The sequence below is a fragment of the Trichosurus vulpecula genome, chromosome 2, assembly GCF_011100635.1.
Source record: "Trichosurus vulpecula isolate mTriVul1 chromosome 2, mTriVul1.pri, whole genome shotgun sequence".
Lineage (NCBI taxonomy): Eukaryota > Metazoa > Chordata > Mammalia > Diprotodontia > Phalangeridae > Trichosurus > Trichosurus vulpecula.
The window spans coordinates 415,512,775-415,540,397 of NC_050574.1; the positions used below are offsets into that span (position 1 = coordinate 415,512,775).

Consider the following 27,623-nt stretch of genomic DNA (forward strand, 5'->3'; position numbering starts at 1 on the left):
TATTTTAATAATGTGCTTTTGGTCATGAGGCTTACGTGCTGGGGATACAAATAAATAGTCCCTCCCCTCAAGGAGCTTCCATTGTCTGGGTTAAACATGTTTAACAGGACACAATCGAAAGAGAGACATGTGCATTTTTGTACCTATATCAAATTCGTACAAGGAAGAATGTGGTGGAGCATCCTAGGCACCTCTCCTCCCTGTACCCCGGGCTTCCTTTATTTGGCTACGCCCTCCAAAAGCATTTGCGGGAAATTCCAGGAGCGTGGCAAATCTTCCTCCCGAACCTTCCCATTCTTCGTATCTACTTGGATTCAACCGTAGATTTCCTTTTTAAATTTGATTTCCCCCTTCTAAAAGGGAGGGGGAAGGAAGCTGCATTTGCACCAGGCTAGGGTTCAGGGCAGGCCGCAGAGGGATCCTCACTGCACCCCGGCACCGTGAGGGCAGGGGCACGGCTCCTGCTTAGCAATCGGCACGCGTGCACGCGTACCAGCTCGAAGACTTTGGCGCGCCGACACGTCACGAGATCACTTCAGGCCTACGGCCCGCCCCCTTCTCCTCCCCGCCCCCCCCCCCCCACTCCCCACCAGACCCCGCGCTCTTCCGGGCGGCGGCCAAAGCCCGGAATGGAAAAGTCCTCGCACCTCTTCTCCCCCCTCCCCACCGGGCCTGGGTATCGGGCATGCTCAGTAGCCCGTGGCCACCCGCCGATCTCCTTCGCCGACCCTCTCTACTCCTCTTCTTCTGCGGGGGGGAGGGGGGGTCCTCCCCACCCCCGTCGACGTCGGCGCGGCGGCGGCGTAAAAATAAAAAGGGGTGGGTGAGCGCGTGCGCGCCGCGCTTTTGCGCGGGCCAGGTAGCTAGAGGGAGGAACGAGCTGGGGAGACGGGGCGGGTGGGGGGGCCGAGGGGCCGGCAGGAGCGCAGCCCGAGCGGGAGGCGGAGCCGAGGGAGGGCCAAAGCGGGAGGGGGTAAAATCCGGGCCGGAGCAGCCTTTTTCTCCGCCCCCCCCACCCTCCTCACTGCGCGCCACCTCCCCCTCCCCACCTCTCTCTCCCGGCCCCCCCCACCGCACCCCACCCCCACCTCGCGTACTGCTCCTCGCGACCTGGATTTTCTCCCTGTGCCACGATGAACAAATGAGCTCGTGCGGGGGAATGAAATTTAAATTTCAGTCAGGGGAGAAAGTGCTGTGCTTCGAGCCCGACCCCACTAAGGCGCGAGTCCTGTACGATGCCAAGGTGCCACTGAGCGGGGCGAACGGGCGGGGTGGGGGGGAGGTAGAGGGAAAGGATGGAAGGGACGCCTGCGGAGGGCGAGGGAGGAGAGGGGATGGAGATGGGTGCGCGGCTTCCCCGGGGTTGGGAACGGGCAGGACGACGCTTTGGGGACAGAGCGGGGAGAAAAATGACGTGCTCCTTCCAGGCGGTGCCGGGGAAAGGGCGCCAACTGCGCCGGTGGCACCGGACCGGCGCCAACCGCTCGGGTGGATGGGTGGGTCGGGGGAACCGCGCTTGGCGCTGGGAACTGCGCGCGCGGAAGCGAGCCGGCCGGCAGGTCCCTGCGCCGCGCGGAGGGCAGCGCGAGGGGGGCGCGCGGAGGGAGGGGCGGGGCCGGGCCGTGGGAGGGGCTGCGGCTCCGGAGGTTGCGCGCGCGCGCTCCGGCGCGAGGCTGTCAAGAGCTTGGGCGCGCGCTGGTCTCCTGCACCCTCCGTCCCCTCCCCGCCAAACCCAGAGGGTGGGCCTGCGGCTGCGCGGGACAGTGTGTAATCTCGTACCCTAGCTACCTGTGGAAAAGCATTCCGTGTTAAGAAAATTTTAACTACCCACTTGTGCTTTTTTTTTACCCCCCCCTTTTTTTTTGCGTGTTTCTTCCACGCACGTTAGTGGTGTGTGCAGTAGACGGGAGGAAAATTTATAATTCTCCCACGGGTGGTTTTCTCCGAAGTGGAAAAAAAAAATATGAGAATTAGTAACACTGAGTTTATAGCGGCGCGGTTGTCTAAATTAACCTTTTTTGGTTTGTGACCCTGGGCCAGTCACTTAACTTCTCTCAGCCTCGGTTTTCTCACCTGTAAAAATGGGGATAATAATAGCACCTGCCTCATAGGGCTGTTGTGAGGATGAAATGCGATGGTATTTGTAAAGGTGTATGCGAACCTTAAAGCGCTTTACAAATAGGTCTGATGTAGTGTCGTGGACCCCCTTTGGTGAAGCCTAGGAGCCTCTTCTTAGAATGATGTTTTTAAATGCATAAAATGTATAGCGTGACAAAGGAAACCGGGCGTATGAAAACATCTCCCTGTAGCCATATTTTATATCTATCTGACTATACCTATTTATACTTACATCCCCCCTGTCATCTATCCACATAACTGTCTCTCTTATCTCTAGCCTATCCACCTTTAACTATGTCTCCCATCTGTCAATCATCTGTCTCCCATCCATTTATGTTATCTACCTGTCTCTCTACGTATGTGCGCTCTCTCTCTCTCCCTCTCTCTCTCTCTCTCTCACCAAGTTCACAGAGCCCAAGTTAAGAACTGGGGTCTTGACTTAGGGGAAGCCTAAGGCAGGGCTCTGATTGCAGGTGGGAAAAGGGATGAGAGTCATCCCGTGGAGAGGTCGGATCATCTCCTTCCAGGAGCCTGCGACTTTAGATTTCTCCTGTTCCTCTCTTGCAGCAGCCCCGTTGTAGCTTCCCCAGCGCCCCCCCGGCTGCACAGCTCTGCTCACCCTGGCGCCGGCTTCCTGGGCTGGCCGCTGTTTTCCATGGTCTCTTTAGCCATCCTTCATCTGCCCCCTTTGCCCGCGCCACCCCGGTGCTTTTCTCTCCCTGAGCCGCCGGTGCGTCACGGCTGCTTCTCTCCTCGACAGCCTCCCAAGGCCCTTCCGTTGTGGCTGCCTGCCCTGTATGACTTTAAAACGGGCGCCCCCAACTTGTTCCTCTGTGATGCAGCCCCAGAGTCACCACGTAGCTTCCGCTCCCAAACCTTTGAAGCCTGTAGCAGGGATGTGCTGGAAAAAAAATGCTCCAGTTTAAGGGAAGGGGGCATGTTGTGACCGAGAGGGAAGTGGGAATTGGGTGCCTTGACCTGGAGATGAGCAGTGCAGAAAAAGTTGAGAGTCAGCTCAGCATATCCAAGTCTATCCTGGAAGAGGTGGAGTCCCAGGGACTACATCTCCCAGACTTTCCCAGGGCTGAGGCCAAGTTGTCCTGCCTGTAGTTTGGTGTTTTTTTAATGATAGGTTCCCTGGCCAATGGGGTGAAGAAAATAGCCCTGACTAAAATCCATAGAGACCAATTAGAAGGTAGTTGGGTGGATACTTCCTATTCCTAGTGGGATGCATCCACTAAAGAAAAAAAAACGGAGATTTGGGAAGAAATTGTCATTCCGGCACAGATTTAACAAATGAGAGAAACCTGTTAAAAATTATTTCTGGTCACCCTGATGAGGCTCGTAATTGCTCGTGTACTCCTCCCAATGTATAAATGATATCTCACCTGTTTTTTCTTATTTCAGATTGTTGATGTTATTGTTGGGAAAGATGAGAAGGGCAGAAAGATCCCAGAATATCTGATCCATTTTAATGGTTGGAACAGAAGGTGAGTATACACTCCAGAACAAATGTACCATGGGACTATCAAAAACATTAAAAAACAAACAAAAAAACTTTTAGTAACACTTTTTACAAAGGAGTAATTGTGTTTTCGTTTTCCAAAGAATGATAGTTAGCAAACTACATATTTTGAAAATCTGTGGGTAGTTAAGGAATCTTAATCTTTGAATATACTTTAAGGACTTAATTTCTCAATTATTTGACTACTTTATGATTTTAAACCACTTGAATGTGTTTCTAAAATTGAGGAAAAAATGTTACATGACATCTCCCTTCCTCTCCCTCCCCCTGCTGCTTTTGTAGGGTTTGCTTTACTATAATTTTAGAATTTTGGCTATTTCTAGTCACTTCTTTCTCCTTTAATTTCCTCAGCTGGGATAGATGGGCAGCTGAAGATCATGTTCTTCGTGACACAGATGAAAATCGTAGATTACAACGTAAATTGGCCAGAAAAGCTGTAGCTCGCATGTAAGAATGTTAAATTCATGTCAATGTAAATTTTTTTTATCCTAAAATGATGTGTTGTAGATTTGATATATGAAAAATGGACATCTGCTTAACCCATTAAGTAATTCATCTTAAACATTTAAATGAACATGGAGCCATTTCACTTTGAATCATTTGATGGTGTATTCCTAATGACTGTATTAGGATATTAAAAACTGACACTAACCACTAACCTTGTATTTTAAGTATTTTTTTATTTCTTCTATTTAAGTTGCTAAATTCACTTAGATGTAGTTTAATTGAATTTATCTTCTTTAGGAGAAGAAAAGGAAGGAAGAAGAGACGCTGCAGGTTGCCAGGTGTTGACTCTGTGTTAAAAAGTCTTCCTGCCGAGGAAAAAGATGAAAATGATGAAAACTGTGAGTTGGCTAATATGCTAGATAATAAGTTTACTTAATTAGACGTATCCACCCACAGAGATGTGTTATGGTGTAAACAACAGTGGACATAGGAGAAGTAAGTTCAGGTAACTTAAGTTCTCTAGGTATCAGTTTTCTCATCTATTAAGTGGGAATAAAAACCTTTGCAAAACCTACTTTCTAGGACTGCTGAGGTTCAAATGAGATAGTTTATGTAAAGCCTTAAATAAATGTGAATTATTAGGAGATAATGGATATAAAATAATTTTAAGTTGATTGGATCAAATATTAATTTTTTACATAACTAATACTTAAGAATCATTGCTTCCCCATCACAATTCATTCATCCCCCTGCTTCTCCCCATTGCCTTTCCATCTTTTTTACTTTATTCTTTCTCAGGTTATGATAGGTTTCCCTTAGCATTTTCTGTGCCTGTGGTTGATTGAAAATATGATTGAGTACTCAGCCATAGGATCTTATTTTATCTAAGACTTGTAGACTATTAAACTGTGTCGTTTGGCACTTGAGTGATTTATTTGAAAAATTAAGGAAAAAAACCGCTACTACTTCTTAAATACTTGAATGTTTTTATAATGTCATTGATAAGAAAAGTCTCTTTGTTGATACAGATCATAAGCCAACCTAGCTTTCTAATTCTGTACAATTCTTGCTTATGTTGGAAACATTCTTCTAGAACTTTTTATATTTTACAGCACTGGGAAAGTGTCACCTTTTATCCCGCACTTTTGCTATATGACCAGCGCTTTTCCTATTCTAAGCCCATATTTCCTCCTCATTCATATAGATGTAATTGGAAATGATTGCAGCCTACTTTTTTCCCTACCAATAATCTCTTCATTGCCCTTTGGGTCACCCACAACTTTTGAGTCTTCAGCAATTGTGATATTATCAACAAGCTTCACAACTATACATCATCATCCCTGGGAGAACATTAGTGTTGAAGTGATGCCTTTTGTACTCAGGATACATGTTGGGATCTTTGGCAGTACAAATGCATTACCGTTCACGCTCTTCCTTTTCTGTTCTGGGCTGAGCTCGTTATAAGTCTGCAGCACCTGTCATGTCTGTGTTGACTAGATGTACCAACTCAGTGGATTGACCATCCCATGTCATAGGGTGGAAATGAGCACGTTTTATCTGTTTAGTTTTTCCTATATGGATTGTTTGGCTGCTCTTTTTTGAGTAAACGTGAATCTCATTGAGGAGGCCCTATGATCTCAAACTTGATGAATTTTAAAAATCAGTTTCTTTTTCAATGAATTATAAACTGAAAACTTTTTTGGATAAGATGACGACCATTTTAGGTAGGCTAGTGGGATACAAGATAATGATTAAAGTATGATTTATGTTTGTTTTATATAGCCATAAGTAGCTCTTCTGATGATAGTAGTGAAGAAACAGATGAGGAAATAAGAAGTGAAGAAAGTGACATTGAAGAGAAAACAGAAATGGTAAAAATTTAAGACTTAATTAAAAAAATTTACATTTTAGAAGTAAGAAAAATTTATTGTAACAGAATTTTTCAAATTTGAATAATTGCTTAAGTATAGTTTTTAAAAAATTCTCTTAAAACTTTACTTGACTTTGTAGAAAGGATTTACCTTATTTATGATACTGTACTGTATGTGTTATTGACTCTTTGCATTTATTCAGATGTCCAAAGGTATTTGTTCAGGTGCTAAATCTTTCTAAGTGATTTTTAAATACAAGTAGTTTCCCACATGGTGTGAAAAATGCTACTTTTGAAAATTTGTCTCTACAGTTGAATGATGAAATAAAGTGAACTTACAATCTACAAGGCACTGTGCTAAGCATTAAAAGACAGTCCCTGCCCTCTGGGAGCTTATATTCTGATAGGAGAAGACAACATATAGCGGAGAATGGTGGCCAGGAAAGGGAGTTTATTCTGGAGAGGTGGAAAATAGGGTCAAGGTTAAGATGGTCTGAATGGGATGTCAAGGTGAAGTGTGGTCCGATGTGTAGAAGGATCATTCGGTATGATTGGCTTAAATTGGCCAGTTTATACATACTCATTTACCAGTCAACTGCATTGGGTCTTAGGGTGGGGACTCCAAATATAACAGATACATTTTCTCAAGGACAGTGCGCGTGGATTCTGGAAAACCTGGGTGTAGAGGTCCAGTTTTCAGGTCCATTGTGGTAGATGATTATTCAGGTGAGGAGGAACAAATCAGTGGTGTCAGACAAATGCTGATATGGCCTTTAGCCGTTTACTTAGGTTGTGGAATTGTTTATTGTTTCTGGAAGCATCAGATATCATTTTCTTGCCTTTTTCATTTTTCCCTCTGGTTATTAAGAACTTAGTCCTCAGTGCTACACAAGTAGCAGACTAACTGTAGAGCTACAGTTACCTTTGGGCCGTTAATATATATGATTAAGGTTTGAGATGTTTTAAGAATTCATAAATTCAGGTATCTCTCATGGAAGTTATTACCTCTTTGCAGTTAAAAAAAGCCTCTTCCTTGTGTTACTGTGTTAAATTGTTAAAAATGGATTTGTGTTATTATAGAAAGAAGAACAGGAATTTCATACCAAAAGGGACATGGAAGAAAGAACAATAAGTATAGAAATACCTGAAGTTTTGAAGAAGAAGCTTGAAGAAGATTGCTACTACATTAACAGGAGAAAACGTGTATGCAAAGGAAGCTATAAATTGGGGGCCAGCTTACATTTTAAATTTGCTTGAGATATATCCAACTAATCTTAACAGTAGCTGAGGAAAACTTCAGAGGATAGAGAAATTGTGTTTTTTAAAAATTTAATTTTAAAAATAATTCTTGTAATGAAATATATTTAACAATATTTTAAAGTACTAGCTCTAACTTTTTTCCCTAGTATCCCTCTGTATGTTCTTAAGATATTTCAGAGTTGAAAGATACCCTAGAGGTCATTTATTCCAGCTCATATCTGAATAAGACTCACTTCTACAGCATCCCTGACAAACAGTCCTGTATCTTTCTATTGTTCTTTGTGATGCCCGCAACTTGAATTCTTTTGAGCTTATATTGTTCCATTGTTCACAGCCATACATCATAGTCATTTTTAAATTATCATTATAGGTACTTTATGACATTTACATTGTAATCATCGTAGAGATGTAATTAATTGATTGCTATATATGGCAAAAAATATGATGGGAAAATTGGAACTTTTTTCTTTTTCTTTTTTTTTTTTGTTACTTAGCTGTATTTTTCCAAGTGTTTTCTCTCTGAAGGTTTATTTGAACAAAATTAGAGAAACTGAGTTGGAATGGCCTAAGTCAGAGCTTTTTTAAAATTGCTAAAAAGGAAGTAATAGCGGTTTGCTGTCATTGAAAACATGATTGTTATTATTTGGATAATTAACAGTATAAATGTTTGTTTCTTACAGCTTGTGAAACTTCCATGCCAAACTAACATAATAACCATTCTGGAATCATATGTGAAACATTTTGCCATCAATGCAGCTTTCTCAGCCAATGAAAGATCTCGTCACCACCAAACCACTCCACATGTGAACATGAATGTGCATTATATCCCACCAGAAAAAAAGTAAGTCATGCTGCATCTGAAGTGTGCAGTTCTGTGAAGTAGAGAGGAGAATTCAGATAGTGAGAGTGAGGGGGGGCACCACTTGTGCTTCAGATATTTTAAGTTCTGCACTGTAGGGTTACCCCTATAGGGGAACTATAGGTGTGGTTCAGTTCAGATTCTATGGTTCTGCTACAAAGCACATTAGCAGTAGCTGTCATGCTTCTTCACATCACCATAATGAGTATGCCTTCGGTAAATTGAGGTGGCTGAAGATGAATAAATGTTAAAACCAGCAAGAGGGGTAGAAGCTCTCTGATGATTCTGTAGCATAGCAAGCTTCAGCGGGCAGGCACTGCTTTTTAGCCACGCTGTTAGAGCCACTGCTACACCATTTCACGCAGCCAAAAGTGGTGCCAAAGAACAAACATTCTCCTAAGCCAAGCGGGGATCTAGACACACTAATTACCAGTTTTAGATATGGTAGTTACTGTATATTTTGTTAAATATGGTAATTTATCAGTGCGGTACTTTGTGGATTAATAATATATGTATTTTCCCCACCAATTTAATTTACTAACATTGACATGTCATTACAACATTTATGTAACACTGTCAGGTTTGCAGAGCACTTTACAAATATAATTTCATTTTATCTTCACAACAACCTTGGGAGATAGTTCCTGCTATTATCCCCATTTTAAACATGAGGAAACTCAAGCAGACAAAGGTATAGTGACTTATCTAGGGTCACACAGCTAGTAAGTGACTGAGGCCAGATTTGCTTTCTCAAGTCTTCATCTTCCTGACTCCAGGCCCAGTGCTCTATCCACTTTGCCACCTAACTAAATTGTTTCACTCTTGTTTCTGAAAATATAGCCTTTTTTAGTTTGACAACACTTAGCCTGCAGGCCTCCACTAAGGTCCTACTCCAAGATGTGGAGTGAAAGCCCTGCAGGTTCTCCTAAGCTGGCAAGAGGAAGCTCCATGCTGCCCTCTGCAGTCTGTAAAACTTGGCTTTGTGACCCTGGGACAAGTCCCTTGGCCTCTCAGAGCCCCTGGCTCTCTATGAAGGCAAGTTGCAGAATGATGGTTGATTTGCATTGGTAGAGAGGGTTTCTTAGTCAGTGACGTCACAGCTCCTGACAAAAAAAAATGCACATTAGCATTTCACTTAATCTCTGTAAGCTATCTGTAAAATGAGTATAAGGACATCCTTTGTACCTACCTTATGGTGTTATTGTAAGGTCAAATGTGATGAAAAAGGTAAAGCACTTTGCAAATTTAAAATACTATATGAGTATTAATTTTTATTTAGAAAGGATTGGAATATCAGCCCAGAAAAGGACTATGTCATCCTTTAGCTGAGTATAATTAAGTTCAGAGGGGTACATCTTTAGAAGGTTGGCCACTAGGTGATGAATTTTTTAGCCACACCAACACACGAAGACTACCAGCTAAAGTTTAAGAAGAGCTGTCTAATGAGTGCCCATGTGAATGAAGTCACATATTTTTGAAGTATAGAAGTAATAGGGGTAAATAAAAACATAGGTTAACTGTTTTCTTAAAGACTAGTGATAAAATTGTCATTACTTCGAATTTATTAGAGCCTTATAAATTCAAAATATTATCTTATTTTAAAATTTGAGGATCTTTTTGAGACCTCATTAAAAAGGGAATTCAGAACTTAATTTTCCTATTTACTTCATTTCTATGTTATTTATTCATATATTTACAATTTTTAACTGCCAGATTTAGCTTTTACTTCATAAAATATCTTTAAACTATTTCTCTCTCTTTTAACATCTCAGTGTTGAACTTTGTAAGGAAATGGTTGATGGATTAAGGATAACCTTTGATTTCACGCTGCCATTGATTTTGCTTTATCCATATGAACAAGCTCAATATAAAAAGGTGACTTCATCAAAGTTTTTTCTTCCAATCAAGGAGAGTGCAACAAATACAAATAGGTAAGTTATGTATGTTAGTTTGTTCAAGTGATTGAAATTTAATAGTTGAAATAATTTCTAACAAAATGTATTCAGCAAAACTGCTACTTGGATATTTCTTTTCTGAACACTGTTGTGATTCTTTTGGATTTGATATCGAGATGGTATGCAGTGTAATCTAAGTACCTTTGTTTTTATATTTCTAAACCACTTCAATTAATTTTTATTTCCAGTTAGAGAACTTAGGTTAACTTAGGTTAAATCCTCCTAAAAACAGTATAGCTCTTTGTAAAGTGGTGTGGTAAAGAGAACCACATACTTGCTCAATTCATAACTTTCATCCCTCTTTTTGTTTCTTAGTTCCCCGTAGTAAGCGCTGTCTTGGAAAGTCTACAGGTTTCTGATATGTAATTCAATTGGACAGATACTTTATAAATACTTAGTATGTATAGTGCACTCGGGTGGGACTTAAATAAAAAATGATTTAAAAATTTTTGCCCTTAAGAAGCTTATCTTGTCTCTTGTCATTGTGATTCATTGTAAAAACACCAGATTTGGGTCAGATCTTGGTTTAGTTACTTAAAATTTGAGTACTTTTAGTCAAGTCATTTAATTGCTCTGGGCCTCTGTTTATTTGTGGACCTGGTGTTAGGAAGACCTGAATTCAAAGTCAACCCCAAACACTTACTAGCTGTGTGACCCTGGGCAAGTTATTTGACTTCTGTCTGCCTCAGTTTCTTTTCATCTGTAAAATAGGCATAATCATAATACCTGCCTCCCTGTTATTATGTAATAGGATGAGACTGTCAGGAGAGAATGAAAAAGACCAATAAGCAGTAGCAGATAGCTAACAAAAAATTTTACCTACTTCCCAATTTTGCCTAAGGCCAGTATTGGTAGTACAAGTTGGAATTATCGGATGTGTCTCCTTTAGTATGCCATAGGTTTCTCACCTCCATCTTAGGACATTGTCACTAAAGAACTGTTACATCTTCAGATAGGCAAACCTACTGCTAAACACTGCTTTGTATCCATACCGCAGACCACATAAAATTAAGTGAAGGATCTAATTTTATAACCATGAAAAATAAGCATTCTCCATGCTTTGCTAGATTTTAGCCTCTTATTCTTAAAAGTTTGGAGGAGAGTGACTCTAAAATTCATCAATTTTATCCACCCTGGACCTTGTCTAATAGAGTTTTCAGAATTAGTAAATCTAATTTTTGCTTTAAACTTTTTTTAGCAGTTTGCTCTTTGTTAAGCAAAGTGTGTGTGTCTAAAACACACATTTTATGATCAATTGATCTATATAAGTTATAATCTCAAAGACTTATATATTTCTTGGGATACTTGGAAAGATTAATGAGGTATCTTTTTGGAATTAGTTCCTCTAGTAGTCTTTCATTACTATAACTTTTGATTTCCTGTCTATAAAATGCAGATAATACTCATTGGAGTATCTCATGGTTTTTTTTGCAAAGATCAAATAAAATAATGTATGTAAAGTATTTTATAACTGTAGAATACTATATAAATATAAAGGGAGCAGCTAGGTGGAACAGTGGACAGAGTGCTGGGCCTGGAGTCAGACTTATCTTCTTGAGTTCAAGTCTAGCCTCAGACACTGATTAGCTATGTGACACTGGGCAAGTCACTTAATCTTTTTTGCGTTAGTTTTCTCACCTGTAAAATGAGCTGGAGAAGGAAATGGCAATCTACTCAAGTATCTTTGCCAAGAAAACCTCTAATGGGGTCATGAAGAAATGGACATGACTGAAAAACAACTGAAAAAAAAATTAAACTATTCTAAATAACAACTTTTAATATTTTCATTTGTTTCAGTGTTCCTTCATTATCATAGCACATGATTTAAAGGCATAAATATTCCCATTACAAAAGGTCATGTTATTATTGGTGGCTAATATATTTAATGTTCTTACTTTTCTTTTTTAGGAATCAGGAGGAACTGTCACCAAGTCCACCCTTGTTAAATCCACCAACTCCTCAGTCCACAGACAGTCAGCCTGGTACAGGAGAGCCAGCAACACCCAAAAGGCGAAAAGCTGAACCAGAAATGTTACAATCTCTAAGGCGTTCTACACGTCACACATCTAGCTGCGACAGGTTATCTGAAAGTAGTGCTTCTCCACAGCCTAAGCGAAGACATCTTGACACCTCTGCCACCATGCCAAAACTGTTTTTGCATTTGGAAAAGAGTAGGTTAAAACTTTTTATTAGTAATTCTCTTCATAAAATTTAATGATCAGAATCTTTTATTTTTGATTTTTTATTTCTTTTGTCTAACCCAGTGCATGAGCTCTTCTTGCTGAGACTCTTCTGCTTTTACAAAACATATAGTTTGAAATTAGTTAGATTTAAACATTTTAAGATTTAGTTTAAGGATCATTTACTGACTCCTCTAACTAGTTTCATTTTGGAGTTAGAAAGTAAATCATAATTAAACTCAGCAAATCTTTATTAAGTACTCATAGAATACATAGCATTTTACCAGGAAGATAAAAATAGAAGACAGATTCCTAGTCCTTTAGAAATTTACATTTTTGTTAGCCAAGATCTATGTAAATGTTAATTTTGTTGTTGTACAGTTCTGCCTTTGTCTATCAGATTTGTGAATTCAGTGACTTCATTCCTATAATGCTGATTCTAAGGCAAATATATAGACTGAAAATCAATATTTTTGTATAAGAGTTAGTTAAAAGTGTTCTTGAACCCTTTGCTCCACCTCAGCCAAGTTCAATCCTTTTTATCAGGACCTTCTAGACACAACATCTTAAAATAGCAAGCATGATCTAGAACAGTGTATGCTGCTGTCAAGGAAATGGAGAAGAGGAATGGAGGGAAATCAGAGTATGAAGCCCAATAGAGGTGGAAGTTACAAATGGACTAAAAAGCACTGGCTGTGGAGTCAGGAAGACCTGAGTTCAAATCAGGCTTCAGACACTTGACACTTAAGAACTGTGTGACCCTTGGCAAGTCACTTAACCCTGATTGACTTCCAAAAAACAAGAACAAAAAAATCCCCACTACCATCACCACAACAAGTGGATATGTGTGTGTGAATGTATCACAGTGAGAGTAATAACTGAGTTATTCATTTTAGATTTATCCCTTATAGTTTGTATAGTTTATAAAGATCTAGACAGTAGCTTTTCATTTTATCAGATACTTATTGTATACTTATTTAATTGAATTGAATATGTAATTTGCAGCTCAATTAATTTATCTTTTTTCCCCCATCTTTTGGAAGAAACCCCAGTTCATAGTGGATCATCTTCACCTATTACTTTGACTCCTAGCAAAGAAGGGAGTGCAGTGTTTGCTGGCTTTGAAGGTAGAAGAAATAATGAATTAAATGAGGTAAAGAACTAATATTTTGGAATTCATCATCATTAGTAGTTGAAGGGTTGCTTATGGTAATGAATGATTAACTTGCCCTGGTTCAGACAACCAGCATTTGTCAGAGGCGGGTCTTCAATCCAGGTATTCCTGGCTTCGAGGTTGGCTTTCCATCCTTTATTCCATGCTGCTTTGCTTTTCATAATATCCTCCATGGAAAATTGACCCAGCATGCTGGGGGTCTGTTGAGGTGCCAGTGTAGCATTTCGGTGCTTTTTCATTTTTGATACACAATTGGCCACATCCTTTTCTAAGTTCTCTATGCCTTCAATAATATCAGGGAGCATAAGGGTACATTATATTCCATTCTATCCACATTGCTACAGCCCTAAAATAGTATCTATATTGCTACCATCCTATAATAATAATCTTGATTACTGCAATAACCTTCTAATTGGTCTTCCTGACATGACTTTCTCCCCTTTCAAATCCTTCTACCACATGGCTGCTGAAATTATTTTCCTAAAGTTCAGGTCTGACCATGCTACTCAATCAACTCTAGAGTCTCCCTATTTGCCTTTGAGATGAAATAGAAACTCCTCAGTTTGTCATTTAGAGCCCTTCACAGCTTTACCCCATCCTACCCTTTTAGCTCTTCACCCATTTGACATTCCATTGACGCTGGCCTTCTTGCTGTTCCTCCATTGTCTGGCCCCATGGCTTTTCACTGACTGTCTGCTATACCTCGAGTGTACTCCCTTCCCACCTCTGACTCGTAGAGTCTCTGTTTATTTCAAACTCAGCCCAAGTGCCATCTTCTACATAAAGCCTTTGCTGCTCCTTACAGCTGTTTTTTCTTATCCTTATACAGTCCTCTCCCTTAACTTTAATTGTACAGTCTTACATTCCCCCCAACTTTTTTTAGTTTATATATTTTGGCTATATACTTAAACTGTATATATACCTGTTTTTTTTCCCTGTTAAGCTTCCTGCAGGTAGGGACTATTACATTTTTGTCTTCAGTTCCCAGTACCTAGAACAAGGTTTCTCACATAGTAGATGCTTAATAAATTTTGTTGATTGTTCATGACACATCATGCTATTATTAATCAATGTATATGTTGGTATTTTCCTAATAATCCTTTTGACATGCTTTCTGCCTTTTTACTTAGAGGATATCATTTGGATTTTAGCCCTATATTTTCAGTTGTTTTTATTTAACTTTAAATTCATTTTTATAAAAATATGAAGAGAATAACTGCTTTTATAGGATCACTCATAAACTCATTTCTTTGAATCAACATTAGAAAGCCAAAAACATTGATATATTTTATAGTTAATTAATTGCTCATAGTTAATGATTTTTTTATGTTGGAAGTAAATAAAAGTATGATTCAGGAATCAATCAACAAATATTTTATTGTGTACAGTGTATGTGGTATTAAGCAAAAGTGCACATGACACAGTTCGTATTTTACCCTGTCTCCAGATCTTTTGTACGAGGGGTGTTAGGAAACCTTGTCATTTCCTGGTAAGTTTTACATAGCTAAACTTTGTAGGAGGGAGAGTTTTTGACTGTGGAAATAACAATTATGGTTTCCACTTTGACAGGGAGGGTCATAGGCTTTAGTAAACACCACATTCTTACAGGTTTTTTTTTTTTATAGCCCTTAAGCTCTGACGTAATAAGATAAGAAAAAGTGGTAGAGAAAAAAAAGAATAAGGAAAATAAGTATGGGAGCCAAAGAGAAAGGACACTACACAAACAGAAAGAGCCATGTGAGAGGCCACAAGATACAATGTAAAAATGCTGGCTTGAGGGTCCGGGGAGTCTGACTTCAGGCTCTGGATTGCTGCCATGATTAGCTGTATGAGCTTGATCAGATGCCATGGTTCTCTCGTTTTAAAAATGAAGACTGTACCAGATTTCTAAAGTCTCTTCTAGTACTGAAATTCAATTGTGCTTATTTAATTGGTGTAGATAAGATGTATACTTGTGAAATTTTTTTTCAGTTCTTTTATGAAATCCCTGATTTATTGATATGAATGCTTTCCCAGATGAAGATCACAATTATTTCTTGCCTTAGTATGTTCTCTTTGGCAGTTAGCTAAGGTGGTCTTCAGATAACCCTTTTGATCTTGATAAGGACTCTCTATAGGATATCCTCTCCTGGCATAGCCTTTGCTAACAATCCCTGGTGATCATCCGCCATGATGACACAGCAGAGTAAGACTACTGTAATGAGCCAAGATTTCAATCACAGAGGCAGTTTCTTTACTCTTAGAGACAATTTCATGAGCTGCTTTGGCCAAAACTTCATTGTATCATGGCCAGTCCTTTGGTGATGAACCTCTGAACTTCTCATAAATTCAGAGCTGGAAGGGACTTTGTTGATTACCTTCCTGTCTGTGTAAGTCATTTATCTTCTCTGCTTTAGTATCCTGATCTGTAAAATGGAGAGTTTGCACTAGGATGTCCTCTAAGGTTCCTTCAGTCTTTGAGGCAGTGATTCCATGTGTTAATCCAACTTCCTCGCTTTACAGATTAAGGGACTGAGAACCAGAGAGGTTAAGTGATTTACCCAAGCTCATGCAGGTGACAGACCTGATATTTGATCCCAGGTCTTCTGATTCCAAATCTAGTGTTCTCCTCACTAAACCACAATCGGATGACAGACATGTAGACCATACCAGATGATACCTGAGTCTTTGTATCTTGCAAGCACCTGTCAGATTTTGTACCCTGTTGGATAGCTTTGAAGAACCTAGACTATAGGTCCCAGAGCAAACTTCTTTCCCACTGAGGCCTTGAAATAGGACTTTAATGAAGAATATATGAAAATAGAGTCAAAAATTGTCTTCCGTGATGGAGGAGTATCAAGAATTGATTTCTGCAAGGACATAGAAAGTTCAGGTAAAGTAAATAGAACAGTTTGGCTTAGAGTATAGACGTGGTTCTCAAACTTATCTACAGTGGTGGAACCACTCAGGCTAAATAAAAATTGGCAGAATCCTCCTGGTAAAATCCTCCTAAATTATTATTTTAATGCCTATAAATATATAATGTAAAGTTCATTTAAACTGTCTTTGCAGTATGGTTTGAGAAACACTGAAATAGAATATTTGATTAGGGAAAAAATATACAACTGTTTCTTTCTTACTACCTCTAACTTCTACAGAGTTTATATGATGGCCTAAAACACCTGTATTTGACTCTACATGATTGGTTCACCTATTTTTCACTTGAAACAGTAAAATATTCTGGTTGGCCAACTGACCCCGTGTAAACACATCGGCATTTCATCTTGCCAATGTGAGATTGCCATCTAGTGGCAAAAGAGATAACTGGGCTTCAGGAGAAACAGCTTCTTAAATTATGTTCAGGAGCCCATTTTAGCAGAAAGGAGGAGCTCCATGTAGGAAATAGGTTAGAAAGGTCTCTTCAGCCCCAACTGGTACGTACCCACCAGTCGTCTAAGTAACTGAGGATGTAGTTTATTTGCACCAAATGACTTGATTTTATCAAGGAGAACTAGGGGCTTTTTTAAAAAAAAAATTCCTTTACTAACCTTTAGTCTCAGTTCCAAATTAGCCATTTTTATTCTGTCCTTTCAGTCCAAAGGTCATTTTTTTTTTTTTTTGCAGAGAAAACAGAAGCAATATAAAATAGAAGAGATTTGTCTTCTTTCTGTTGTCATTTTCATTGTCCTTTTCCCCCAGAGTAGCTGTCCTCTTTCTTCTTTGATCCTATTATTTTCTCCACCATGACTTAAAAGAATAGGAAAGCAAAACAAAAAAAAGCAAAACATTTTTCTTACCAGATCACACTAAGGTTTAGTATTCCTGACACTATTTTATGGTATAGCACCACACTTCTGTATACATTCTTTCTTGCCTGCTTTTGTGTCTATTTATTAAGTGTCTGCTATGGGCCAGGAAATATGCTAGGTGCTGAGGCTACAAAGATAAAAATGAAGCAGCCCCTGGACTACTGACAGATGGCCCAGTGCTAAAGTGGCTAAGAATACTGGGTGTGGGGTCGGGAAGACTTGAGAGCAAATCTGTTTTCAGTTATGAGATTTATGACTCTGTGCACATTAGCTAACTGCTGCCTGCCTTGGTTTCTTCACATGTAAAATTGAAGATAATTATAACACCTACCTCCCATGTTATTGGAATGAGATTTTTGTAAAGTGCTTTGCAAACCTTAAAGCACTATGTAAATGCTAGCTGTTATTCTTATTATTAAGTGTATACAAAATACATGATAATTTTGGGGAGGTAAGATGTTAACATATTGGGAATATCTAAAAAGGCCTAATGGAGGAAGTATAATTTAAGTTGAGCTTTGGAGTAAACAAAATAAATGGAAAATACTTGTAAGAGACAGAGGTGAAGAGAAAGCACCTTCGGATCGTAGGGGACAGCCTATGTAAAGGAAGTTGGAGTGTCATGTATGAGGTCAGTTTGCCTGGATTGTAGAGTGTTTAAAGGGGAATAATGTATAAGGTTAGAAAGTTATGGTGGAGCTAGGTTTTGAAAGCTTTAAGTGACACAGAGAAATTTATATTTGATCCTAGAAGTTATTAGGGAACAACCAAAGTTTATTCATCTCTGCCTGGCTGTTTAAAATCCAAGTTGGTTGGCAAGATTGCCTTTTTATCTACATCAGTCTCTTTAGATAACTCCAGTATTCTTATTCGATTTATTTCCCCCTCTTTTTTTTTTTTAATTTCTTTCACAAGAATTGAAATATTTTCATCCAAGTTGTCATTGGCAGTGTGTGGCAACCTGCCTTTGTTGGCTATATAACTTTCCACCCTTGTCCTTGAGTCATTTGTAATTTAATTTCTCGGAGAGTGTGTGTTGAAGTGCACTCTGCATCACTGAGAGAATGTTGATATTAAAAAGAAAGATTTTTTTGTAATGTTGAGCAGTTAATGAATCTAGGACTAATACTATCTTGTGTGTATATGGTACTTTAGTTGTAAAGTGGTTTCACGTGTATTATATCATTTAATTTTCACAGTAACTCTTTGAAAGTGTATAGTGATAGTAGCATCTTTTTTTCACATATTGGGAAATAACCTCAGAGAGGCTAAGTGACTTGCTAAAAGAACTTGAATATGTGAGTTCTGACGCCCATGGCCAGTGTTTTTGGAAGGTTACCAAGTGGATTATGGTTCTTCTAAGCAATGATGTTACAGAAAGTATCAGTTTCTATTCTACTAGGGGAACTTTGTATTTACAGGTAAGTAAATATAAAGTATATGTAAAGTGTTAAGTAATTTCAAGAAGTAAAGACCATTAATGACTGGAGGTGGGACAATGATCAAGAAAAGCCAAGTATCTGAAGTAAAACTTGAGCTCTGTCTTGAAAAATGTTAAGGATTTCAAGAGGAGTGGAGGTAAGAAAGGAGTATGTTTCAGAAATCAGGGACCATTCTTGTAAAGATACAGTCAAGAGATGTAGTGTCAAATTTGGGCAATAACTAGTGGACCAGATTAATTAGATTGGGTAAATTAAGTGGAGTAATATGAGATAAAAACTATAAAGGTAGTCGAGAGCCAGGTTGGAAATGGCCTAAATGTCAGTCTGAGGAGTTTGTATTTTAACCTTGGGACAATAGGAAGCCATTGAATATTTTTTTGAGGAAGAGACTCAGTTTGACTTGGTTAGACTTATGTTTTTTAGGAGTATCAGTTTGGCAGCTATGTCAAGGATGTATTGAAGAGAGAGACTGGAAGTTGGGAGCCCAACTAGGAGGTTATTATTATAATAATATAAATAAGAATCAGTGAATTCTTGAGCTAGAATACAGGGCATGTGAATATAGAGAACGGAGTGGATGTTAGAGATGGGGTTGGTGGTGGTTTTGGCAAGATGTGCTAACCGATTGCATATGGTGGTTGATGGAGAGGGAATGAATAAAAGATGATTCCAAGGTTTTGAGCCTAGATAGCTGGAAGGACCATGGGTTCCTTCAATGGAAAAAGAAAGTTTGTAGATGGAGTGAGTTTTAAAGTTTGGAGATGCCTGTGAAACATCTGGCAGGCCAGAAGGAAGGATTTAAGTACTTTTTCTGTGCCAAGCACTTCATTAACTGCTGGGGACAAACATATTTCTGCTCTCAGCAAGATTACATTCCAGTAGGTAGAGACAATGCATATATGAAGAGGTAGAGATCCAATATGCAGGTGTTAGTGCGTGAGAGTTTAGGAAAGAGATTTGAGCTGGATATATTGATTTGGAAACCATTTACATAGGGATGATAATTTAATCTGTGGATTCTAATGAGATCACTAAAGGAGAGGGAGTATAGTGAAAGAGAAAAAAAAGAGAAGCAGGCTCAGGACAGAACTGGGTAATTAAGCCCTAAAGGCTCAGGACAGAACAGCATGGGTATTCTTTTGCTTAGAAATTGGGACATCAAAGGAAATTGAGAAGAAATTGTCAGACAGGTAGTAAGAAAACTAAGAGCAGTCCCAAAAAGCCAAAGGAGGACAGAGTGTTCAGGAGGAGGAAGATTGACAGTGTCAGAAGCTACAGAGGAGTCAAAATAGAATGTGGATGGATTAGAGGCCATTGGATTTAGTATTTAGTAGACTGTAAGTCAACTTGGAGAGAGCAGTTTCAGTCTGGTAGGGTTTGAGGGGTGGTCAGAAAGCAGATTGTAAGGATTGAGAAATGAATTAGAGGTGAGAAAATAGAGGCCATGAGTACAGATTACCCTTTCTGGGAGTTTGACTTTGAAAAAGTGATACCATTTAAAAAAAGAAAAAGGATAGTTTGAGAAGATAGCAGAGTGCTGTGGAAGTTTTTTGAAAGACCTAGGAAGGTGTTGAACAAAGACCTAATGGATAAAAAGTAACTGAAGATGACAAAAAAAGGATTGACTAAAGGAGAAAGGTCCTGGGAGAGATAAGTGCAAGAGCACAGGTGGAAAGGTTGACCTTAATAAGGTGAAAAATCACCTCTTCATCAGAGACTGGTACAAAGGAAAGAGAATGGAGATGATGAATAGAGGTTTTGGGGGATAGGGTAGAGGAGAAGGAGGAGCTCCAAATCCTTGGTCTCTATGTGTTTCACAAAGTAGGAGGTTATATTCTTTGTTGAGAAGAAGGGAGGAAGAGGTGGTTGTATAGGAGACTTCAGGAGAGAGGAGGTTTGAAGTAGTTATAGATGGTGATATTCTAGAAAGAATAAAAAGAAGTAATGGGGAAGAGAAAGAATATATGTAGGTGAAGTAAGGTGGAGGAAAATATTGATGTATAGGAACTTTTGCTCACGAGGTATTTCAGAGTGATGAATTAGGGGAGTGGAATGGTTATGGGTGATGATCAGATCAATGGTATTTAGTTGAGGGGGAGTGAATATGGCCAGGGGAAAGGGGAAATCATGAGAGCTTAAGAGGTTGATGAACTGAGAGACTAGGGTGTTGAAGAAGACATTAGTGCAGGCCTGCATAGCATTCGGTCCGTTGGGCTGCTTGTGGCCCACCAAAGGATTTCAGACAGACTGAAAAATGTAGAGGATGTAAAACAGGCCTGCACAACATATCGCCCATGGGCCACCATGGCTCACAGGCCATTTGTTTTGTAGGCCTGCATTAGTGCATATATTAAAGTCCCCAGGTATGAGATTGGGTGAAATTATAAGGAGATTGGGACGAAAGCAGATGTTTCCTGTCTCCAGTATTTGACTTAGTAATAGAAATGCTAGAACAATAATAGAAGAAAAATAAGAGAATATGATTTGACAGAAGAAGCAAAAATATCTATTTGTAGATTGCATGATAATGTCAGTGAAACTAAGATAGTAGCTTCCTCAAAGTAAAATACAAATTGAATCCACTAAAATAATCATTTCTATATAATTGAGCTAACCTGCTATGATTCATACAGAACTTTATAAATGCAAAAAAAATTCACTGTTTACTTTTGGGCTGTGTTAGTGTAGTAAGAATCATTGTACTACAAAATTACTAGTATTCAAACTATTCAAATTAATCTAAAGATTTAGGGTTATGCCAATCAATCAAAACTCCAGGTTGATACTTTATTAAGTTAAACAGAACAGTAACAGAACTCTTGGAAAAATAAGGTCAAACCTATCAAGAGAGTATCAAAGCTGAGAAGCAGCATAGCTTATTGGGCTGTGAGGGCTGGGAGTTGACTATATCAGTGAAAAAAATTTGGAGAAAAATGAATAGAAAAATCAATGGAATCGATGAGGTTAAATAGCACCTAAAAGGAAAAGGTTGCAGCAATCCAGTATTTAATAAACCTAAGACACAAAGTGCTGCTGAAAGGTCTCTCTATTTGAGATTTACTCAAAAAATTATACAGAATAATAGAATACAGAATTAGGGGTGGGGAATCTGTGGCCTTTTGGCCACATGTGGCCTTCTAGGTCCTTGGGCGTAGCCTTTTGACAGTCCAAGTTTTATGGAACAAATACTTTTATTAGGGGGATTTTTTATATGATGTTTGGATTCAGTCAAAGGGCCTCACTTGAGGACCTAGAGGGCCACATATGACCTCAAGGTGCAGGTTCCCCACCCCTGTTACTTTAGACCAAATTTTTATATACTACAGAAATTTAAAGATGAATAAATTGAATAAATAATTTAAAAAGCCACACACCTTAAAAAAATAGAGGGGAATGAAAGGTTGTATTTTCCCAATTATAAGTTGTGTAAGAATTTGTAACCAGAGACAGGATAGAAGATAATATAAAAAACAAAATAGACCATTTTGATTTCATAAAAATAATAAAAAAAAATTTGCCCAAACAAAACGGACATAGAGGAAATAAAGAAAATGTAATTGAGGGGGGAAATCTATGCATTAAACATCTCTAATAAAAGCATAGAATTGTAAGACATTTCTAGATAATCATTTAATCCTGTATACTCATTTTATAGATAAGGAAGCTGAGGTCCAGAGAAGTTAAGTGATTTTGCTCAAGGTTACACAGTAAGTGGTTGTGCTAGGATTTTAACTCCAGTCTTGTGATTCTAAAGCCAGCAATCTTTCCATGGAACCATGCTATCTTCTGAAGGGAATTGACACAAATCTGTAAAATTTAAAAGCCATTCCAAAGCAGGCAAGTGGTCAAAGGATATGAAGTTTTCAAAATAAGGTATATAAACTATAAACACTTGGATTTCAAGTCAGAAGACCTGGGTTTGAATCCTGACTTTTTTTGCCTTTGTAAACTTGGGCAAGTCATTTCTCCATGGCCCTCAGTGATAGACTAATGATCTGTCTTCCAATTCTAAATCTTTGCTCTGATTTAAAAACACTAATAATCAATAAAGTACAAATTAAAACAAATGTGTTGTATCACCTAACATCCATCCAACTGGCAAAGATAGAAGAGGCAAAGTTAGAGGGACTCTGGGAAGACATACACTGATTCTTTCCCATTGGAGCTGTAAATTAATCCACTCATTTTGTAGAACAATTTGGAATTACATAAAAAGAGTTACTAAAGTATTGATACTATCCACCCAGTGATCCTCCTTATTCCTCAAAGGAGGTTGATGATCACATGAGAGGGCTTCATATGTACAAGAATATTTATAGCAACAGTACTTACGAAAGCAAAAAGGGGGACTTGTCTAGCAATTGAAGAGTGGTTGAGCAAATGGTACATGAATGTTGTACAAAATCTAAGCACCTTAAGAATAGGGGTTGTTTCAGTCATTGTTTCATTCTGTGCTCCTAGCACAGTGCCTGGTATATATTAAGTACTTAGATACTTGCTCATTGACTGAATATAAGTAATTCAGAGACATGTGTAAACATTTGTATAAAATGTTTCAAAATAAGAAAGCTAGCCAAAAGAACAATTACATAATGACTGCAGCATTGTAAGTGAGGACAATGCTAAAGGGCAATGAAGCTTAGGTCAAAAAAAAGGTGGTTAATATAGATATCAAATGATTAAAGCATTAGCATGAATCCTTTCTGTTAAGAAATGGAAAACTCCCCAAAGTGAAAAGGGATGTGTATTCTAACCTGTACTTACTCTTAGAAGTTTTGTTTAGCTGTTCTGGAAATATAGTTTTGTCAAGTGATAATTTGGGAAACATGCTGTATTAAAATGTATCAATAAAAACAAATCTCTTATGGCCCTACAAAATGTAGGGGAAATTTGGTTTGAAAAAATTATATCTTTATTATGTATGACAGAATTTAAATGTCTTTGCTTATTACTGCACATTTTCACAAATTAGATTTGCAGGGTTCTGAATTTTAAAGTTTTTCGTGTTTTTATAAGCTAACCATGAACCTATTAAATTGTTGCTTTCAGGTGCTCTCTTGGAAACTTATGCCAGAGAATTATCCCCAAAGTGATCAACCTCCTCCTCCTTCATATATTTATGGGTCACAGCATTTGTTGCGAATGTTTGGTAAGAAGTTCTGGTTTTTTTATCTTTTAAAGTTTGCCCCAATTTAGAGTTCTATTTAGAGCTTTAGGTTGATTTTGAAATTCCTATTGGTATCATGTAAGTCTGTAGTGAAAGTAGGTTTTTAAATACTCAACACCATTTTTTAGAAATCATTGCAAACAGACTTTATTTTAAAAAAGTGCAAGTTTTATCAGAAATGGAAAGAGTAGAAAACCAAACTTCAGAATGAGAGAACTAAAGGTGGGATAAGGATAGGCATTTACCCCACTGCCTTTGCTTGGTTTATTGATTGTGGATTGTTTCTTTATTTACAGTAAAACTTCCAGAGATCCTTGGGAAGATGTGCTTTTCTGATAAGAACCTTAAGGCTTTGGTTAAGCACTTTGAACTCTTTCTGAGGTAACTTGCTTTTTCTGTGTAAAATATATACTGTCATTTTAGAATATCAAGAATACATTACTTTTAATAATTTTTTAAGCAAATGTTTGTTGGGGATTAAGATTACCTCATTCTTTTTATGTATTCAGTTCCTATTACCATGCCTGGTGTTTAATAGTAGGTACTTAATATGTGCTTGTTGATTGAGATATCCATTCAGGTAAAATATTTAATCAGCACAGTTGTCTCCTATATTTTCAGTTGTAACTAGTTATCTTGTAGTTGGCTTTTGTTTCTTTACATAATTCATCCCATTTTTAAATCAGTATATTTAGTATACTTGAAGGGCCCTTTGTAACAAGAGGCCTTCCCAACAATATGTGGCTTTTAGATTTGGCCTTGAGGGGTAAATTTTACTTTTTGCATAGGGATTGACTTTAGATAGACTCTAGGATATGAATCTGATGCAAATAACTATGAAAATATAAAATTGGAAGTATTTTGAAATTTATTTTTCTCTCCATTTTCCTCCAAATTTTCCTAGATCTGTACCATCTTTCAAATCCCCAGGTTCAAAAACTTGGAATCATCCTTGATTCTCCCTCTCCATCAGCCCAGTCCATTGCTGCTTCTTTTTATTTTATCTTCCCAAAATCTCTTATATCTGTCCCTTTCTCCACACTCACACAACCCCTACTCCGGTTCAGGACTGCATTACTTTTCACTTGGACTACTTCCTAATTGTGTTTTTGTTTTTTGGGGGTTTTTTTGCCTCCAATCTCCTCCCTTTCCAATATGTCTTCCACATAGTTGCCAGATTGATATTCCTGAAGCACAGATCTGATTATGCTACCTTCTTACACAATAATATTCATTTGTTCTTTTTGCTAATGGGACAAAATACAGAATCCTCAGGCTAGTTGTAGGTCCTTCAATCTGACTCTTATCTACCTGTCTAGTTTTATTTCGTATTCACCTTCATGTACACTCCATTTCAATCAGCCTGGCAAGCTAGGTGTTGCTCAAGGCTGACATCTCATCTCCTCTGATGCTTTCTCTTCCCTCAGGTGTTCTTTCACTTCCTCCTCTCCTCTACCTCTTGGAAGCTTTAGCTTCCTTCAAGATACCTCAGGTTCCACTTCCTAAATGAGGCTTTTCTTGATCCTTCTCACTTGTTAATGCACTCTCCCTCTTGAAATTATTTTGTTTTATTTTGTTTATACAAAGTATTTGCTCATTTATAAGCTGCATGTCCCTAGTAAATGTAAGCTCCTTGAAGACAGGGTCTATTTCATTCTCCCCTCCCGCGTCTCCCCATCTAGTTTATTGTCTCACTTACAAAATGGGCTTAATATTTGTTGAATTTGCTATAAATGAGACATAATGGGCAAAGATGAATTCCAGGCCAACCGCTGTGAGAAAACTGAGAGGAGGAAAGGATCATTTTCATCTTGGGTGGGGGAGAGTTAGAGAAGGCTTCATAGTGGAGGTGGTACTTAAGTTGGCTTTTGAAGCCGTGGAGGGATTTGGAGGCAGAGATAGGAAGGCAAGCATGGGGGAAAGCATGAGCAAAGGCATAAAGATGAGAAGGAGTAGAATGAGAAGTGGGGACAGAGAATAGTTCATCTTGATGGAAGAAGTATGTAAAGTGGGGAGTAGCATGAAATATAGCTGGAAAGGCAGGCTGGACCAAAATTATGGAATACTTTTTATATGGATTAGGAGTTTATTCATTATTTGGTTGTAATCATAATATAACAACAACTAGGATTTATATAGCACTTTGAAGTTCACAAAGTGCTTTCCAAATGCCTCCACAACAATCTTAGAAGGTAGTGCCCTTATTCCCACTTTACAGGTCAGGAAACTGAGACAGAGGTTAAGTGACTTACCCACGGTTGTATAGCTAGAAAGTGTCTGAAACCAAATTTACATTCATGTCTTCTGAGTCCAGGTCCAGCACTCTATCTGCTGTGCCACCTAGGGAAATGTTGTGCATAGAAGAATGATATAGTCATTGTCATATAAGACTCATCCTAAAAAAACCCGTAAATTTCAAAACCAAGAAAATGAACAAATCGTAGCTGTGGTGCAGCCCTCTCCCCCAGTCTCCCAAGCACTTTGACATTGTTTTGGTTCTGAATTTTTGTTTTGTACACTTGGATACTTTAAAAAAGTTTAAATGAAACAAATTCTCATGATAGTTCTCACAATGAAATAACAGCTAGCCAGCACTTGACAAATGATCTCTCATTTGATCTTTACAACAACCCAGTGAAATAGGTACTGTGGTCATCACCATTTTACAAAAGAGGAAACTGAGATTGAGAGGGTTTAAGCGACTTGCCCAAGATCACACAATAAATTATTGATTGAGTCAGTTTTCAGATAAATGCTTTCCTGATTCCCATTCCATCATCTAGCCATTACGCCATCTCACTGCCTTTAGGATCAGAGTATTGGGATCAAAATTATCCCCCTTACACCAAAAAAGAGGCTGCAGAACAGGTTTAAATGTTTTTGCTCAATTATATTTGGTCTCTAGGAATGTGTTTGATAGTATCATTACCTTTAGAGGTGGTTTTTTTTTTTTTCAGGGAACCTGGGGAGGAAATAGATTTTTGAAATTTCAATTAAGATGTCTGGGTTGTTTTTCCCCCATATTAGACTTTAGTTTGTGTTTGGAAGATCTTGTAAGATTGAATATAAAAATCTCATTCATAAAGTTGAAGTAAAAACATTAATTAAAGTTTCTTTCAATTTCCTCCTTTTTGTTTCAGGTTTTTAGCTGAATATCATGATGATTTCTTCCCTGAATCTGCTTATGTAGCTGCATGTGAGGCCTACTACAGCACCAAGAATCCCCGGGCAATTTACTAAAAGTAAAAATTTTTGATGAAAATATAAAAAAAATTCTCTCCATAGAGATGTTTATACTGTTACTTTGCCATGTCGATAACAGATGAAAAAACTAATGGAAATAGCATGGCTTTTCTTTTTAGATAGACCAAAAAGAGAACGAGACAGCTGGATTCTTTGGCAGAAATGGATCACTTTTTTGTCTGAGTTGCCCAATTACTGCAGTATGACTTTCTCTAATATTTTTTATAAATATCGCTTCTAGATGACTTAAGGAACTACATCAACATCTAATGCTTAGAACTGCATATTTTCTCTTTTAAGATGCGATAAGAGCAGCTATAGTAGTTGTAGAACATTTCATGAAAGTGTAAATAACTTGATTCAGCAAAAAATGTGAAGTTGAGGTTTATTTTCTTGCCATGGAACTAAGTTTATTCTTATGAGGAAAAATAAATGTCCTGTGGATTTTATTTCATAATTGCTCTTAGAGGGAAAACAAATGGATGGAAAAACACATAAATCAAAGCTTTTGGTTTATATTTCTGGAAAACATTTTCAGTTACTTGAATAAAATATTGCCTTTGTTTTCAGACCAATAGAAGACTTTTGTTGCAAT

General features: G+C 38.3%; 1 protein-coding gene across 1 annotated transcript; it reads left to right on the top strand.

Moving 5' to 3' along the window:
• Positions 1-905: 905 nt before the first annotated feature.
• On the top strand, positions 906-27,603 carry MSL3 (MSL complex subunit 3). The gene is made up of 13 exons (XM_036746630.1): positions 906-1,243; positions 3,526-3,608; positions 3,995-4,090; positions 4,388-4,488; positions 5,873-5,961; positions 7,041-7,163; positions 7,901-8,061; positions 9,852-10,010; positions 11,943-12,205; positions 13,258-13,367; positions 23,668-23,767; positions 24,082-24,166; positions 26,926-27,603. Exons 1-13 carry the CDS (start codon positions 1,142-1,144, stop codon positions 27,023-27,025), a joined length of 1,572 nt encoding a protein of 523 aa, XP_036602525.1. The 5' UTR covers positions 906-1,141; the 3' UTR covers positions 27,026-27,603.
• Positions 27,604-27,623: the final 20 nt, after the last annotated feature.